Here is a 19,095-nt window from a genome sequence, read left to right on the forward strand (position 1 = left end):
AAGCTGGCTAACCTACTGACCAAGTATGGGTCAGTGTTTAGCACTGGAAATGACGATATGGGTAGAAAGTCATACGTGGAGCACTCTATACCTGTGAAAGACAGGACCCGACCTATTCGTCAACCTCCTCACCGCTTACGGCCTGAAAAGGAAGCGAGGCCGAGGAACAGGTACAAGACCTATTGGCCAGAGGGTTGATTGAGCCGGCTTGAGGAGCATGGAGCTCGCCTATTGTGTTAGCAAAAAAGAAGGATGGAAAATGGTGGTTTTGTGTGAATTACCGATGGCTCAATGCGGTAACAGAACAAGACACTTTTTCCCTTCCCCAATAGATGAAAGTTTAGATGGCTTGGCTAGAAGCCGATATTTTAGTACCCTCGATCTCGTCAGCGGATACTGGCAAGTTCCACTGGACAAAGATGCCAGGGAAAAATCAGGCTTCATCACTCACTCAAGATCGAGGAAATGGAGTCTTTCCTTTTGGACTGACTTCTGCTTCAGCCACCTTCCAGCGATTGATGGAGAGGGTGTTGCACGGGCTTCACTGCCAAACATTGCTATTATATCTAGATGACGTGATTGTTATTGCACCTGATTTCGAGACCAACCTCCAGCGGCTGAAGGAAATATTCAAGTGGCTGCAGCAAGCCAGACTCAAGCTCAAACCAAAAAAGTGCAAACTCCTACAGCCTCAAGTGCGGTACTTGGGGCCACATAGTAAGTAACAAATGGGGTTGCCACAGACCCAGCCAAAGTGGAAATTGGTGGAGCAGTGGCCAGTTCCGCGTGGAGTCCGAGAACTGCAAGGGTTCCTGGGTACTGTCAGGTATTATCGGCAGTACATCCCTAGGTTTTCCACCATTGCCAAACCCCTCCACTGGCTAGTGGAGAAGGAAGAGCCCTGGCGATGGACAGGTAAGGAGCAGGCAGGGTTTGACACCATGTGCCACACCTTCACTACAGCACCGGTGCTGGGGTATCCAGATCCGGAGAATACCTATATCCTGGACACAGATGCCAGTGGGTGCAGCGTAGGAGCTGTGCTGTCACAACAGTATCGCGACCAGGAACAAGTGATTGCTTACTACAGCAAAACACTCACCCCCTTGAAGCGAAATTACTGCGTGACACGCAGACAGCTGTTGGCAGTGGTAAAAGTGGTAAAACGCTTCCGTCTGTACTTATGCGGGCAGAAGTTTTGGCTTCGCATGAACCATGCCTCCCTGCAATGGCTCTGCGACAAGAAGGAGTCCTTTCAACAGATGGCGCGGTGGCTAGAGGTGCTAGCCGAGTTCAAGTATAAGATAAAAAACCGCGCAGGGATTAAAGCATGGCAACGCCGGTGGCTTAAGCAGACAGACCTGCAAAGACTGTCGACAGTGTGCCCAGATAGAGTACCGCGATGGAGGTCCAACCCGGCTGAAGTTGGACCAAGAGGACCAGGATGACGCTAGGGTGATCGGGAGAAACCATGTTCTGTCAGGGATCACCAGGCCCGCGCACGGGTAGGCCGGTCTACGGGTGCGACCCCCTGTTTCCACTAAAACAGTCAAGGTCGACCCGGGACCGTTCGAGGCCATCCTGGGATCTCTTGACATTGAGCAGGTGATGACCCGAGGCACTCCTAGTTGCCACCAGAAACCACATAAGAGCTTGGCAGAAGTCGCCAGGACCACGCGCAAGATAACCGGCCATACGGGCCAGCACCCTGCTTCCACGGGAGCTGGCTCAAGGTCGGTCGAGGCCATCCTGGGACCTGAGACATCAGCTCTGCTAACTAGCCAGAGCCAGTTGACTCGGCTGCAGAGTGAAGGCAAGAGTGCTGTAGCCCTAATGTACCGAGCACTTCGAAGCTACTCCGAAGTGCCTTCGGAACAGTTGGAGTTAGGGAGCCAGGAGCTCAGGGTTCTGCATAGCAGAAGGAAATTTATGAGAGTCAGACAGGATGGCGCCCTGAAAGCCAGAGTGGTCCCTCATGGTCATATCCGATGGTGTGCTGTGTGCCCTCCGGCTATGAGGAAACCAGTTATCTGGCAGACACATACCATGACCCACTCCGGAGTGGAGAGGACGGTAAGCCGCCTCCAGCTTACATGGTACTGGCCCGGACTGACATTCGCTGTTCGCAGGTTAGCACGAAGCTGTGAGGTGAGCCAGGCTGCCAAGCATGGAGGGACCAAACCTGCAAAATGCCGGCAGCGATTATATGCTGGCCGACCCTGACAGTTGGTTGCCGTCGACCTGGTAGGCTCCCTCTCCACCACTCCGAGGGGCAATAAGTGGATCTTAGTGCTCTCGAACCATTTCATCCGGTGGCAGGATGCCATTGCCATTCCGGAGGCCACAGCTCCAATGGTGGCCAGTGCCATTGATGAAAAAGTGTTCTGCTACCTGGGGCTTCCAGAGCAAATCCATACAGGCCAAGGCCCTCAATTTGAGAGCCCACTAATGGAGGAGCTCTGCCAGCTTTGAAAGGTGAGCAAGACACGGACTTCTCCTTACCATCCCCAGACCAATGTGATTGTAGAGAGGAACAATCAAGGCCTGGGCGACTCTCTAAGGGCCATGTTGATGGAACGAGGCCAGGAAAAATGGGATGAGCTCCTGCCCTAGCTCATGCGGGCGTATCGAGGCACCCCCAATACCGTCACAGGCGAGACAGCCAACTTCATGATGTTCAGCAGGGAGTTGCGGCTGCCCGACCAGTTAGAATGTCGCCCCCCTCTCACGAAGATGCAATCAGCCAGTGATTAAGTGCTACAAAGGCAGCAGAAGCTGGAAGAAGTGCATGAAGCCCTCAGGGAGGCACAGATGGAGATTAGGCAGGCAGATCAAGAAGAGTCACCAATCTTCGCACCTGGGAATTGGGTAAGGTTGGTTAACAGGCGACGGCAAAGGGGGCAAACGCTAAGCTACAAACTAACTTCGTGGGCCCTTATCAAGTCATTACCCCTTGGCCCAACCACACCTTTGTGGTGGAAAGACAGAGCCAAACCTCGACTCAACACGAGTCCAGGTTGAAACCCTATCATGCCTGCCCCGGGAGCTCTGGTCGTGCTCCGGCAACACTTGAGCCTCAAATGGGGCCAAATATGAAAGGAGCCAGGAGGGCTTGGCCTTCACGAAGAAACTGCTCGCAACCTGATAAAGAATTAGTGGAGTTCTCCTCCCAAATGAGTCCAGCTGATAAGCTCGATGAAATGGGAAAGGCGACTCTACAGACCAATGCCGGAAAATGAAACTTGCACGATGTTTCGAACTCTGGACCTAATGCAGCACCTCCCCAAAGCGAAGCTAGAGAGGAAATAAACCCTCCCCCTCTAGAAAGCTCCGGTCAGTTAGCTATGGACCTAGACTCTGGACACCTAGCAATGTCCCCCCAGGCGGGGGAAAACCCCAGCACCACTACAAAAGATCTACGTCATCGTTCGTCCCGTACTAGAAAAAAGCCGGAACGGTACGGTGATTGGGTCTATCAGAAAACAAGAAGATATGACGACCTAGCCACAGACCAGATGACCTGGGAGTCTAGTCCAGATTGCCAGACCATTCTATTAGGACAGCTTCCAGCTGGTCACCCGTATTCAGGCCATGCCGCAATAGCTTCAGGAAGAAAAAAGACAGTTCCAAAAGGCAGCCCACAGTACCAAAAACAGAATATGCCAGCTACCGACAACAAACATTTGCTTAATCAAGAAATTGGCCGCTTGGTACACCATGTTAAGCAGCTTGAGACGTGGGCCAGGCTGGTTGCTTCATCTATGTTGTTTAATTTGATAATGCCTCTAATGGAAGGGAGTGTGTGGTGGACGCCGGGCCATGACATTACATTTCTTATTTTATTGTATGTGTTGTACTTTTTATTTTATTGTTGTTTCACTCGTTGTGCTGTCATTTTTTGTAACTCATGTGGTTTTTTTATTTTATTGTATATCCTTTTTTTATTACATCGTTGTTTTACTCGTTATGGTATCACTTATTGTCACTTGTTGTCATACCAACGCACTAGCGATCCTGTTTATTCACCTTGTTAGCCGGTATTCTTACCGTTTGCTGTTAGCCGGAACGGGTGATGCTATTATATATAAAGGAGTGCGCTTACTTAGTTGAGCAGAGCAAATGGCCGAATGCTCCTCGACTAGAGGATTTCCTTCTCTAATAAAAATTAGAACGAAACCACGCGCAATTTATTTCTGTATGAAATAGTCTAGATCCTGCCCAGTAAAGACCGGCAAATTCATTTAAAATATTTTAACGAACAAGCACACGTTAAGCCTGGTTTCCATATACGTCGCAAAGCACCGGCGACACACCACAGGCTATTAGTGATGAAATGGGAACGTATGCACCGGGTACCGCCGAGGACTGCCCGTAGTTGCCGGCGGCATCGCAATAGTTTAGCGCTGTTCAAATTTCACAAACGGCCGCAGGCAAAACCTTTCCGAAATGTGCTGTATGAGTAAAGGTCACCATTATAGGAACAACATGGCGAGCGAACATTTTATTTGAATACGTAATTATGTTTACGATATTACCAACGATGTGGCTTTTATGTGAACGTATCCCGCCGAGCCTAGCGTCGCAAGTGTTTTGCTGCGCATGTTACCGCCGGAGTCTTGCAATCGATATGGGAACCAGGCTTTACGCATCGATCTTTTCTGCTAGCTAAGCAACATTAAACAATGCAAGACCACGTTAACGAGCAAAACGCTCTTTGATTGGTTAGATTTTGGACTTGGCCGATTTTTCCATATTACGGCTTGAACATCTGTTTATTCATTTGAACATAAAATTTAAACACAGTTTTTCATAGGATAACACTGATTTTTCCAAATTTTTAATTCACCATTCAATTCTACAGTGCCAAAACTAAAATGTGACATTACTAGTTTTTCCATTGTGGTCTTCAACTGCGTTTACTGATCTATTACACATGATGTCAAATATCTTTAATTAAGAACTTAAAATCAAGTGACATGGTAAACCATACTGATAGATGCATAGATGTAAGCTATTGAGAATTAACTATATGCATATCACATTATATAGTTCATTCTCTTCTTCAGCTCAACGTGAACAGGTGGACAAAACTCTTCAAGACCATTGGTGCATTGATATATGATTTCTTAAAACCATTGTTATCAGGATCAAACATGGTTTTATAATTGTTTAAACTAGGCCACTTCTGTCCGCTGTTTTAAGCCATGCCACACTTTTTACACGTTTACACAGCTGTCTGATTTATATTTTTAAACATCCTTTTTCATTCTGTTTCTCTCAAACAGAAAATTTTTGGTCTATTTGTCATTTGTCGCGCACAAAGAAACAACACAAGTGGTGCATAAAAACAGAAGCAACGAAGCATACTGCTTACAAATAACAACACGATTTGAAGGGTATTTCTTTTTGCCAAATCATCACGGCTGGTTTAGCAACTAGTGTAGTAAAACCCAAGGCCTGTAGAGGGCAGGTGGGCTCTAAGATAAGCCTTTGTAAACATAATCGGAATTAAAGTTATCTTGCCACTCCATCAAACTGATAATACTAGACAAGAGGGGCAGAGCTTCAAATCACATAATGGCCAGTCACTCGACACAAAAACTTCAAGAAGAAGAAGAAGATGAACAAGGTATGAAATATTTTATTTTGAGATTATTTTGAGGTTTAAATTGTGTTTTAGTTGTACCTTGTTAGCAGCAAGTGTAATCACAACTTTCTGCAAAAAGTCAACTTGTCATTTTCTGGCAAACAAATACTGATTTCATAAGTCTTTTCCTGAAGAGTGAAAGAGCTTGTATTTTTTAATAATTTGTAACTGCTTACCACATATAAAACAAAAAAATGTTTGGGTATAATAGGCTAGTGCCTTTTTCTGCAAGTTTAAACTTAAACATATCAGCTGATTAACTTTATTCAGTCTTTGGATAGCATCTCACAACAAACAAACATAATAAGTTGGTGAACATGTGTCAGTCTTTAGACAACATTTCACAACAAACAGATGTGATAAGTTGGTGTACATATGTCAGTCTTTAGGCAACATCTCACAACAAACAGGTGTAATAAGCTGGTGTATATGTGTCAGTCTTTAGACAACATCTCACAACAAACCGATGTAATAAGTTGGTGTACATGTGTCAGTGTTGAGACAATATCTCATAACAAAAAGATGCAATAATCTATATATATTTCTCAAAGTTTGTGCGTTTGTTTGTCTTTGTATACATGTATGTCAACCTATAGCTATTAAAATCTTGGAATAAAGAATTAGTACCACAAAATATTTGACTTCAACCCCTCCCGCTCACCAGTCCAACGCTTTACTCTATTCAGCCAATGAGGTTTGATAGATTTGTCAGGCGATATATGTCGCTAAATGGGAGAAAATACGCTAGCGATTTTTATTATGACGCAGCCTCATGAAAAGCATTAGCTCTTATTAGTAAGCTCACTCAATCTATTCATTGGCATTTTGCCAAGCTAATGGTAAGTGGTAGGCAACTCTCATTACCTTCCATTGGTTATAAGCTGATTATATATATATATATATATATATATATATATATGTATATGTATAATTATATATCTCTTAAAGTTAGTATCTCTTTCGGTATGTCCGGCTACAGCAATTTAATTCTTAGAACAACAAATCCAGATTGCAGGAGATTTGATCTCGGAACCTCCCATTCACCAGTCCAGTCTCTCACCAATTAAGCCACGCGAGCTTGATGGATTCATTGAGCGATATATGTCGCTATGAGGGTGAAAATACACTACCACTCTCCGTTACGGCGCAACGTCATTCTATGTATTAGTAAGAGCTTACTTAAACTATCCATTGGCATTGTGCCAGGCTAATGGCCAGTAGCATTGTTCATAAGCTGAGTTTATAAGTGTGGCGTTGTTATCACTGCTTATTAGATGATTTTTATTACCCATGTTATGCCGGGCTTTCCGCTAATCTAATATGTTTCTTCTTTTTTGTCTTAAATTAAAAATATTCGATGCAGGAATAATCAGTAAGCATTGAGCAAGTTATTCAATGTCATCCAGACAGTGAGCAGCTAAGTCAGCTCAAGTCATATCTACCTTTCGCGCCCAAAATATCTCAATACTAAACAATCTTTTTCAAGTAATGTTGTTATCAGAATAACTTTGTTAATTTGAGTAGTACCGATAAGATAGGCCAGATCAAATATTCACTGTGGTGTCATAGATCAAAGCATACCAATGGTGCTCTAATTATCTGCTGGATATCTGTTATAATGTGGATTTTTTACCAGGTGGTTTATTGTAAGAATATACTGACAGATATCATTTATGACGACTGACTAGCTCACTCAGCTGCTTAATCCATACTGATGACTCATAAAAATGACACCTTGACTACCCATAACATTGCTGCCAGGTCCCACATACTTGGTGCACCTGTAACACTAATCACACCTTGACTACCCATAACATTCCTGCAAGGTCATACATACTTAGTGCGCCTGTAACACTAATCACACCTGGACTACCCATAACATTGCTGCAAGGGCATACATACTTAGTACACCTGTAACACTAATCACCTCTGGACTACCTATAACATTGCTGCAAGGCCACACATACTTCTTGCAGTTGTAACACTATTCACACCTGGACTACCCACAACATTGCTGCAAGGTCACACATACATACTGCACATGTAACAACTATAACATTGCTGCAAAGTCACACATACTTAGTGCACCTGTTACAATATCCATCTTCAAAGAATGCATTTTTCATAACATGTGTCAATGAGAGAATTTTAACCTTTAAGGACATACCTGGTCACAGAAAAATGAGCCTTGTGAAGGGTCTCTCTGCGCATGGAGTTGGCAGCCATCAAAAATTTCAATTGTTACTGGAAATATTTTGCCAAAATTAAAGATTTTGTCTTAAAAAACAATATTCTAACAAGTAATTTTACTTTTGACCTAAAAATATAATCAACCTTTCACTAGCAAATTGCTTAAAATGAAATATCGTCATTGGAATTTTAAATCAGTTGTGACAGCTGTGCCTACAGCAATCACTTATATATGATATTAGTGTACCTACAGCAAATACTTAGATACAATCATAGTGTGCCTACAGCAATCACTTGTATAAGATATTAGTGCACCTACAACAATTACTTAGATATGATCACAGAGTGCTTACAGTAATTCCTTAGATGTGATCATAGTGTGCCTACAGCAATCACTTAGATATGATCTTAATATGTCTACAGGAATCACTTAGATATGATATTAGTGCGCCTACAGGAATCACCAATGTATGATCTGAGTGTGCCTAGAGGAATCACCAATATATGATCTGAGTGTGCCTACAGCACTTATTTAGATATAATCGTATTATGTCTTCAATACTAAAATCATCCCTAAATTAAAAACTTTGGATTTAATGAGATCCATGGCTTTCACACGACGATCGACTACATTCTTTTTAATTTTTTATAGAAAATTTTCTCTGACTATCTAAACTCAAAACTCAATTATGTTTTGAAACAATTAACAACTTACAGAAAGTGTAGTTTAAAATGTGGTATCAGATTGTTGTTGTTTGTTTGTTGCAAAACATTATAGATGTATATTCAGTAAAATTTTACTAAATGAGAGAATTAAATCTTGCATGAGAAACACCAGAAGTTTTATAAGCTTCCTTAAAACTATGGTATTGTTTGCACATGACAGATTCCTACACTGTTTTTACTAGACTTCAAGCAGTTTAACTGTACTCTTGAAGTTGTTGCGCTTTTTAATTACACCTTTCAAATGTTTTATAGAGTAGCAAAATGTTTTGAGACGTGTGCATGTATGGACATAAGCTTTATTTGGGATTTTTATTCAAAGGCTTTCAGCAAGATTTTACCTTTTCTAAAATGCTGTTTTGTACAATAACCTGGACCGAAGTACATGTACTTTGTTTTATGATTAGTTACAGAGACAGCATGGCAGGTAGCGACGTCATGCAGATGGACTCTTGCCTATGTTGGCTTTATTTGCTGCACTATTTTATACGCTCTACGAGTCAACATGGGTGTAGCTATTGTATGTATGGTGAAACCAGCTAATGTCTCAAATGCCCAGAAATCCATACCCAAAGAGTGTATGGCTCCGGTAACTAATTTCACTTCTGCTCACCAGGTTTGTAACTAATGCTCTTAGCACAAACTGTGCTTATAAATTTCAACTGTTTTGCTAAACTAGACCATCCATGGGCAGTAAGTTTTTATATGCAGTTATTAAAAAACAATAATCACCTGGCAGTCAGGTTTACCATGAGAGATTGTCAGGTGTGCAGATGAAGTACATAGAATAGGTATGTACACAAGAATTCCTAACAAGAAAGGTGAACGATTGGTGCAGTAGTTAGAGTTTAGGTTTTCCCAGCTGATTTTCACGAGTTTACATCTGGTGTGATGTAGTAGCCTTTCCTAACATCCAACCATGGCTCTTATTATAGTAAATATTATTCTAATTTTGCTTTGCCTCCTTAAAAATGCTTAAATTTTGCATAACTTGGATTTTTACTCAAATAAAAAGTGTAGACAAATGACTTTCATTTTCATCCTATGCTCTAAATTTGGACGATAAAATATGTGCATTTTGACAATGACAACTTTTACTTTTTTAGCAATGAATGCTCCCTGAATTGTTTACTTTCTGATTGAAATAGTCCACAGGTTAGCCATTTTTTTTGTTACGGTTAAAAGCCATTTTAAAAGATTTTAAAACTACCACAATAAATATTAGGCATATTCAGGGGTATTGTAGTGAAGCTTAAATACTATGACCTGCTCTGACAACACTGTTAGTCGGAGAGAATGATGGAAAATGTCCTTGGCACTAAAGTGTATTGTGCAGGAATCTTTTATCTGTAAAAAACTTTACATCTAAAATCTCTTTCACTGCTTATGACCATAAATTTGTAAACGACTGTTTACAGTCTCTTTTTCAAATATAATTTTGTGCTATGGTTAAACAGACATGCATAGTTGGATTTTCAGCTAAATATTAATGTTTGGATGAGTAGTAGTTTATTAGTAAAGCCATAAACATGAATATAAAAATGATTGATCTTTAGGTTTGATCCAAATTTAAAAACTAATTTTTGTTACAAAACTCTCTTCATGAGTGTTAGGTGATTTAAGACTAGCCTTAGGTCACCACAGCCTATAGAATTGCCGATTTGAGAAAAAATGGGATTGGCTCTGAATAAAATTGAGTTCTCAAAGAAAACATGGCAATGCAGAATAGTGTTGTTGTCAACGAAACCACTGCAATGCATGTTTCTTACGTTCAGCACTTGCTGTCAATGGCATCAGAAGCAGTTGTTAAACACGTTGAGGCTAATTTAAAATGCCTGTTTTGATTGCGTATTATTGGCTAATTCTAATAATATTTTTACACTTGTAGCGTTTTGTAGTTTTTAGTTTTTTTAGTTTATTCTTACTCTCATAGTTATACTTGTTGGTGTTAGTCACAACCAAATGTGTGAATTCACTAAACAAGAAAGCCCAGGAGCGGGCGCCATTGAAGTTTGGTTGTTTAATAGTGCATTGGTGCAATAAATGGTTTAGTTTGCTCACTCATAGCCGCAGCTCTGCTCTGCTGTGACCATCGTCAGAGTAGCATGTCTCCTGTTTGTCTGGACATCAAGGGCGGTTGCTAGAATTTCAAAAACATAAACTTCTTAACTACCTCTAGATTGCTCTCACATCAAAATTTTTACCACAGGAAGTCGGGGGAGATATAGAGTGGGACAAAGACCTACAGGGTTGGGTGCTGAGCTCCTTCTTCTATGGCTACATAGTTACTCAGATTCCTGGTGGTTATCTTTCGGGAAGGTTTGGTGGAAAAAGGGTTCTGTTGGTAGGCTACATCATAAATGGGCTGGTGACAATCCTGACTCCATTGGCTGCCAGGTGAGTCAAAAAGTACTTAATATTGTTCTTCAAACTTAACAACAGCCTGTTTCTTTAAAGTTTGTTTAATTTATGATGTAATAAGCACCCGTTTTTCATTTATGCAAACAAATCTTACCACTCCCCACCTGGTTATCGTGAGCATGCGTTTGCCATGCATGGGTGCGTGCGTGCATAGGTATATGTGTGCTTGTGCGTGCGCGCATGTGCATGCGCGTGTATGTGTGTGTGTCTGTCTGTTGTTCCACATAAACGCCAAACCTTTTCACGTTTTGTCCAAATTCATTCGTCCTTCACACGTATATGCTTTGTGTCTTCTGCCAGGTTGATAAAAATATTTGGTTTCTAAGCTTTCTCTGGGTCCTGAAAACCTGCGTCCTAAACATGCATATTCGGGCTATCTGATCAAAAATGAAAGAAGACCCTGGCATCAATAATAAATCCAGAGAAAATACAAGTCTGTGATGATTGTGCAAAATAAACTGACTGCATACACCGCAAGTTTTTTTACCTGTAACAAGACCCCTGTCATTTATTATCTGTAATACAGATCTTTCATTTAAATAATCGATGTAATGAAGGTCGTTCAGAAAAGGTAGAGCAATTACAATAAATCCTAAAAACTGTTACAGCACGCTACTAAACATTATGGACACACTGGCACTATGACAGTGGTACAACGTGAAGATCATGCATTCTTTCACAAATCACACTATTAATTACAAATGTTTAAATGTCTGTTCAGATATGATGGAAAAAACTACACAACTTCAGCAGGGCTGGTCATCGCATTGAGAGTGATAGCTGGTTTGTCTACAGGAGTTGTCTTTCCTGCAATACAAAGTTTGCTTGGCCATTGGTCACCTCCATATGAGAGAAGCAAACTCAATGTTTTATGCTTCTCAGGAACGATGGTTAGTAGACGACGCTGTTTTAATCTAACCAGCTTACAGTATATACATATTCTATAGCAAAGATAAATTTGGGCTATACCAAGACCGTAAGAGATTAGTCGCAAACTTACAAAAAGATTTGGTAGATTTTATTAAAAAGTATCAGCATTTTTCTATCATTGTGATTGTTTTTTAGGTTTGAGGTGATTCGAGTGCCAAGAGGTTTCAATAAAACTTTATTGCAATTAAAAAGCTCAGAAGAAAATTACAGGCAAAATGATGTCAGTAGTTGCTATGATTATGATAATTGGTATCAGCTACTATATTCAAATTGCAGCTTTACGCGTCTCTATTCTGTCAGTTTCTTTGCTACTATAGACATCAAAATATTTTGCTTGATAATATTATGCTTGATCGAATAGTTTGCTTAATCTTGAAGCATTTTCGCAACCACATCACCTCAAACATCGAAAAAAATCACAAATGATAAAAAATCTAAAACTTTCTGATAAAATCTACAAAAATGTTGTGTAAGTTCATCTTTGACTGCAATAAAGTGTAGAAAACTCCGACTAAGGCACTGGTATGGTACATGTAAGTCAGTATTTTATGACAGTTTGTAAGCTTTTGCGTTTTGTATAAGTTATATATTTGACGTTTAAGTAACAACTTTGTAGGCTGGAAATGTGCTAATGCTCGGAGTCGGTGGTTTCTTTTGTGAATGGGAAGCCTTTGACGGAGGATGGCCAAGCATGTTCTATGTTGGTGGTGGAATTTGTCTTCTCTTCTGTTTTGTTTGGCACTTCTTTATATTTGATTCACCAAACGAGCATCCAAGGATCAGTGAGAGAGAAAAGCTTTACATTGCAAAAAGTCTGGATGGATCATCAATTCAAAAGGTGCATTCTATTTTGTGAACGAAAGAAATGGCAAGAAATACCTGTTTTCATAGGGTTCAAAAGTTTTGACTATTTACTCGCTGTTTAAGATAGATTTAATCCAGTATGATTGTCATTCAATGTTAACCTACCACGTTTATCAACATGAATAGTAGCCTATACTAGTTTTAAATGTTGGTTTTAGTTGGATTGTGGGTAAATTTAGTTGCAAAGAATCAAAGGTATAGGTGAATATTAGTATATTGTGAACAATTCTTAAATTTTAGTATTTAAAGAGGAACAAAAGATGTTTTATTGCTAAAAGAATGAAAGTCTATACAAAAATGCTAAGCATTAAAAAGTACAAATGTTACACCTAACTATAATAACCAAACAGACTCAGCATGCTAGCCACTCATACTTGAGGTGGTATTACAGAACGATAACGTTCCCTGGTTAGACATGGCCAAATCTCCAGCGCTGTGGGCAATTATCGTCGTTCATTTTGCAAACAACTTTGGAAACTACACACTTGTGACAAAGTTACCAGCTTTCATGAAAGAAGTCTTACATTTTGACATCAAGTCGGTGAGTATTTTCATTAGTTTCTTTCCTATTCGTTAACTGCATAATGTACTTTTTACTTTTAAAAAATTGAAAAAGATTTCAGGTTGCATTAACTTTTCTAAAGTAGTAAAACAATAATTTTATATTGTTTTTTAACTCAAAAGAATACATTGTACACTCAAAGAACATTTTCCAACTAAATTTGAGGATTTCAACAATGCAATCTAGTAAACCCATTTACTTGCCATAACTAAATGGTGCTTGCAGCGTAGCCAGTCATGATATTATTAGTAATACAATCATATAGATAACAATAATCCTAATATGATAGTTTTTATGATGACCTTACATGTAAGTTTTTCAACATGCAAAACCAAGTTTTGCAAAAGATATTTCTAGTTATATAAAGTAATTTAAAACGCCTTACATCCAAGACTTTTACAACTTTTTACTTTAACAAGTAAGAGTAAAGAAGTTACAAGTAATTTTAAAATAAAATTTATCAATACTAAAGGCATATAGATCAAATCAATCAAATTATTGTTAAACCGGACCAGTAAGCTAAAAGACTTCACATAATTTTATGCAGAGTTTTACCCACTTTGTTTTCTGACATAAAGTAACAATAAAAACTTCTTACTACAAACTATTATTAGTAATATTGTTAAATTTATTGCTAACTGTTGCAACATTGTAAAGTGTGGTTATAAAATAAAAATATGCTTTCAGATTAAGAATAATGAACAAAATTGAAAGCTCCAGCAAAATGTCTCACAGGCTATAAGATGTTGAAAGGTTAACTGCAAGCAATAAGTATCAACATGTAGAGATATTTCTTAGATTCCCAATGTAAATTTATTTAAAGATCTACGACAAGTTGGGTAGAGAAACGTTATAACAACCTTCTTGCATTCATGTCAGAAGATGAAATTGCACAATTAATACGAACAATATTAATAGACCAGTACGATGGTCAACTCAAAGCGTTTATTATCAAAAGTGTCAATATATATTTTACATGAAATTTAAAATTGTGTACTTGGCTTTTTCATAGTTTTATACAATGCATTATGTTACTGCTAAATGTAATTACTTGAAGTGTTTATAGTTGTCTTTTGTGTTCAGAAGCATGCGAAAATTTCAACCGGTGAAGCAAATATTGTAATATTGTGAGATTTTGCAATGTAAGAGAGCAGCGGGGGTTTAGTGGTTAGTGCATTGGTATATAATCAGTATGTCCGTGGTTTGAGTCCCAAAAGGACTATTGGTGGTGTTAGGAGGGGCATCCAGCCACAATCGCCTCAGTGCCAAGTCGGACTGTTGGCGATCAAACTAGCTCCTCATCTGCGCTTCAAGGTGCGGATGAAAGAGGTGGCTAGCAACCCTGCAGGACTAAAAACCAAACTTTTTTGGAGCCAATAGCCAGCAGAGCTTAAAATTGTGTCTTGATAACAATACCTAACAGAAGGCAATAGCAAACCACTGTTAAAACTTGCCAAGAAAAGTCATGGTTAAAAGAAGGGCGGAGAACCATGAACTCTTATGTCCTCATAAGACCCGATACTCAGAAAGTGAGAGAATATCTTACTATGTTGGGTTTGACTGTAGGAAGATCCGACATGTTTGCTTACTGTACCTCTAGTTACGTCAACGTAACAATTAGATACATGTATATAAGGGCAAAAACGTAAAACAAGGTTTTTGAACACATTGTTTTTCATCATCATGTTCTAATTTTTTGGCGGGTAGCCAAAATTATAGCCATCATTTATAGCTGTTACACTCATTTCTGTTTAAAATATGCGACTAGGGAAATAGTATAAAGAGATTTAATAACAACGTTCTATTTGTTATCAGCTATTTTGATGACCATCTTTGTTACAATAAAAACAACAAATAATTTTACTAGTGTCAACACATTTGGCACTACTACAGATTTATTTGCTCTGTTGCAACTGCATGTAGCACTTGAACCAATCATATGCACCATATAAATTACTCTACTGCTATATTTTGTTATAGAACGGGCTCTACTCTACCCTCCCTTATATTGCCGGCTTTATAGTAGCTAACTCTGCTTCACACGTAATAGATATAATGAGACGGAAACATATTGTTACAACGAAAACAGCCCGAAAAACAGCCATGCTTCTTGGTACGTTCGTGTTTTTATAATAAATAGTGTGCTTGTGTCTTTATTTGCATGTCACTTATGTATGTCATGTTGTTATGTATATCTTTTATAACTATACTCCTTTATTCTAATATATAATTCCATATATGTATTATATGAATTTGTGTAGTCGTAGGTATGCATTTATATATGTAAGTTAATGTATGGTTCCATGTATATTTATCTGAGTGCCTATTTCTCGTCTAATTTAGTAATGTTTAATGATTGGAAAAGTAAGCTGACAAACCTGGAAAGTCTGACCTCAACACAGACCTTTACTTTGTAGCTGTAATGTAGGCTACTCATTCTTTATTGCTGGTATAGTGAGGTAGAAGCTATCATTTAAAATTGAATGAATTGTGGAGAATCATTGCATTATTTTCGACTCTTTATTTGCATATTTACGCCTTGCAAGCACAATTAATAAATACAGCATAGAGATCCATGTCAATTAGCGGAAAGGATCCATCAAAATTGTTTAGGAAATGTATTACCAATTAAAACTTTGTAAGGATTCTGTACATAAACACAAAATACGCCTGTATTTTAGCCTTCAAGTTCAGAACTGTCTGTTGTAGCTCTACTTATTCCAGCTGCTGCTTTGGTAGCTGCCGGGCATGTACCTTGTGACAAAAGCTATTTGGGAGTTATGTTCCTCGTCATTGCTGTTGGATTTATGGGTTTCAATAGATCAGGCTACGTAACAAATGCTCAGGACATAGCACCCAAGTAAGCAAATCAATGATATGCTCATATTTTGCCATTATGATGCAATATATAGCGTCATTATAGCATCATAGACTATATTACAGTCAAATGCTAGTTGGTAGGTAATAAGTGGGCATAACCCGCTGTTTTAGTATTAGCTGAATCCTTTTTGTTGACCTGACCACTACCCATTTTTTGGTTTGAAGGTATGCAGGAGAGATTTATGGCATAAGCAACACATTTGCTACTATCCCAGGGATGGTCGCGCCAAACCTAGTTAATGCTCTGACGCCAACGGTAAGCCAGCCTTGTTATTATCAATTACTAACCCTCTACAGCTCACGGATGAAAAACTATGTTTCTTTTAGACATAAATAAAACCACCAAGTTTTCTTTCACAAACATGATGGTGTCACAAGGTGCTCAAGAGATTTTTTTTATGAAATTTTAGCAAGTAGTAGCGGGTGAAACAGAGTTTGTTCTGGCAAGTTTTAGCAATAGTAAACAGATGAGCAGTAGTTTGCTCTGGCAAACGTTAGCAAGTAGTGGCATTTGAGCAGTAGTTTTCTATGGGAAATGTTAGCAAGTAGTGGCATTTGAACAGTAGTTCGTTTTGGCAAGTGTTCGCAAGTAGTAGCAGGTGATCAGTAGTTTGTCCTGGCAAGTGTTCGCAAGTATTAGCTGGTAAGCAATAGTTTGTCCTGGCAAACGTTAGCAAGTAGTAACAGATGAGCTGTAGGTTGTCCTGGCAAGTGTTAGCAGCTAGTAGCAGGTGAGCAACAGGATTGCCTAAATAATATTGTGTGAGGAGAGTATAGAGCTTCTTATTAGTAGACCATAGTACTTTTTTATTATTAGTTTGGAACTTGCATATTCAGCAATTCTATTCTCTTTTTTAGGGTTCGACTGCTGAATGGCAGATGGTATTTTACATTTGGGCTGCCATATTTGTAATAGGAGCCATATTTTATACTATATTTGCACGAGGAGAAGTAGAGACCTGGGCAGAAGAGCCACCTGCAGATGATCCACAAGAAAAAGAATCAGATTCAGAGAGTTCCAAAGAGAAGATCACAGAGTTATAAATAGGCAGCACATTTGTGTACATTTCTTCATAGCCTTAAGTACATACAGTATGACGTATTACTGGGCTTTCCATAGAAGGAAAGGAAAGGAAAGTTGACAGATTTGCATATCTTCATAAATAATAAAAATCAAAAACTTTAAAACTGTTTATATAAAAATTTGAAAACAAGAATGATATGTTTACAATAGTCAAAAGCTTAACAGTATTTTTTATAATCCAAGATATTATTAATAACTAGTTTAAGCAATACAGCATACAATTAAATACAACATGTAATTTGTTATGCAGCACCAAGCTGCATGGATGGCAGACCAGCATCCTCTTTGCCACCAGCCTTCAACCTCATGGCGTGACACCTCCACAGCAAAATTCTAGTACCAATCTCTGCAATTCCTGCTGCCAACTTGAGTGTAAGCCAATCAACAGCCTCAATTCTTTAGGATGGTCTCTTATGCCTAACCAGACACACAGGTTTTCCTGGCAGCAAAGGCACAGCAATTCATTAGCTCAGTTCACTAGATCTGCTCTTCTCACTGAGGCTTCTTCTACCTACCACCGGTTCATGTCTGTTTATGTATCGAGACCTGTTAGATAATCTCGTGGCATTCATGTGAAAAACCAACTTTTCAAAAGCCCTGGCTTTCCATGATAGCTTGCCCCTGCATAACTGGCTAATCACAGGAAAGCCTTGGATATTCACATAATATCCCACAACTCGTACCTTTGGCAGCCCTGTGCACCATTAGAGAGCATCAAGATTAATCAGTATTCCATGTTGAGATAATTTGGTTGGGTGGTGTAGTGGTTAGAATGCTGGACTGTAAAATGGAATACTGAAGTTCAAGTATTATTGGAGGCATATTTTTTCTTTAAGCTATTAGCATGGCTTCAGAGGACAGACAGACAAAAACAGCTCTTACTATTGTAAAAATTAGTGAGATAAGAATTTAAGAATGTTTCATTAGTTGACCAAGGCAAATGATTAAGTATAGAGGGCGCATCAAGGCCATTGCTAGCCACTAAGACAAATGAGCAGTGGCAGTGTGAGAGTATATTACTTGAAAGTTTTGAGTTCATAAGTGCATATTGCATGCAATAGTTTTCCTGCCATATGTTCTGGTGTGTAAAGACTTTCCGATATTTTGGGATTTTCCTTTCATTTTTGGACTTTAAAATCTTAGCTTACAGATAAATTAGGGCAGGAAAGGGTGCAAATATTGCTCTTTTTGGTTTGTTGTGTTGTTTGAACTATTCGAAGATTATTCACAGTTTAGCTTCTAAAAGGGTTGTAAGATTTGCATGTGTCTGCATTAAATATTAAGTTCGCTTCTATCCAATATAACATAATATAGTTGTAGAACCAGAGCTATAGAACTAAAAAGTCATCTTTTGAGAACAGAAAAGATTGTTTGCTAAGTTTGCATGTCAGCAATGTACAAGTTTTGCTAATATAACTCTCATTGTATTTCCACATGTAACTAGGCTAATAAGGTGATTCTGGTAATATGGCTTGAGGTAAAATCCGAAAATTGGTTTTTAATGTTGGAGTTACTTAGGTTTACTGAAAAATGCAGGCTATGTGCATTAGGTAGCTGCTTTGGCAAAAGATCTCACTACTCTCACCATCCATAACGAAGCACGCTCAATTTAGGTGCTTCTTAAGATAAGCAGCTGCAATTTCAATCTCAGCTTAAGTCTTAAGTTATCTTCACACTGATAACACAACACTGTAATAACAGGGCATCACATACAATGGCAAGTCATTCAACACAAAAACTTCATGAAGAGGATAAAGAAGGTATGGAACTATCTTTTCCAGGATTATTGAAACT

General features: G+C 39.0%; 1 protein-coding gene across 1 annotated transcript; it reads left to right on the forward strand.

The window, feature by feature from the left end:
• Positions 1–5,551: 5,551 nt before the first annotated feature.
• LOC137404678 (sialin-like) lies at positions 5,552–17,510 on the forward strand. The gene is made up of 10 exons (XM_068090908.1): positions 5,552–5,629; positions 8,968–9,176; positions 10,770–10,957; positions 11,703–11,871; positions 12,528–12,749; positions 13,167–13,316; positions 15,318–15,450; positions 16,047–16,197; positions 16,383–16,473; positions 17,076–17,510. Exons 1-10 carry the CDS (start codon positions 5,578–5,580, stop codon positions 17,259–17,261), a joined length of 1,551 nt encoding a protein of 516 aa, XP_067947009.1. The 5' UTR covers positions 5,552–5,577; the 3' UTR covers positions 17,262–17,510.
• Positions 17,511–19,095: the final 1,585 nt, after the last annotated feature.

The sequence above is a fragment of the Watersipora subatra genome, chromosome 9 (assembly GCF_963576615.1).
Source record: "Watersipora subatra chromosome 9, tzWatSuba1.1, whole genome shotgun sequence".
NCBI classification, from domain to species: Eukaryota; Metazoa; Bryozoa; class Gymnolaemata; order Cheilostomatida; family Watersiporidae; genus Watersipora; species Watersipora subatra.

What these genes read in the sequence shown, in the direction of transcription:
- LOC137404678 (XM_068090908.1), top strand. Translation starts at nt 5,578, where the DNA reads ATGGCCAGTCACTCGACACAAAAACTTCAAGAAGAAGAAGAAGATGAA. An exon ending in AGAAGAAGAAGATGAACAAG is followed by an intron (nt 5,630 to 8,967) that starts GTATGAAATATT and finishes TTTTATGATTAG; the next exon opens with TTACAGAGACAGCATGGCAG. An exon ending in TATGCTTCTCAGGAACGATG is followed by an intron (nt 11,872 to 12,527) that starts GTTAGTAGACGA and finishes ACAACTTTGTAG; the next exon opens with GCTGGAAATGTGCTAATGCT.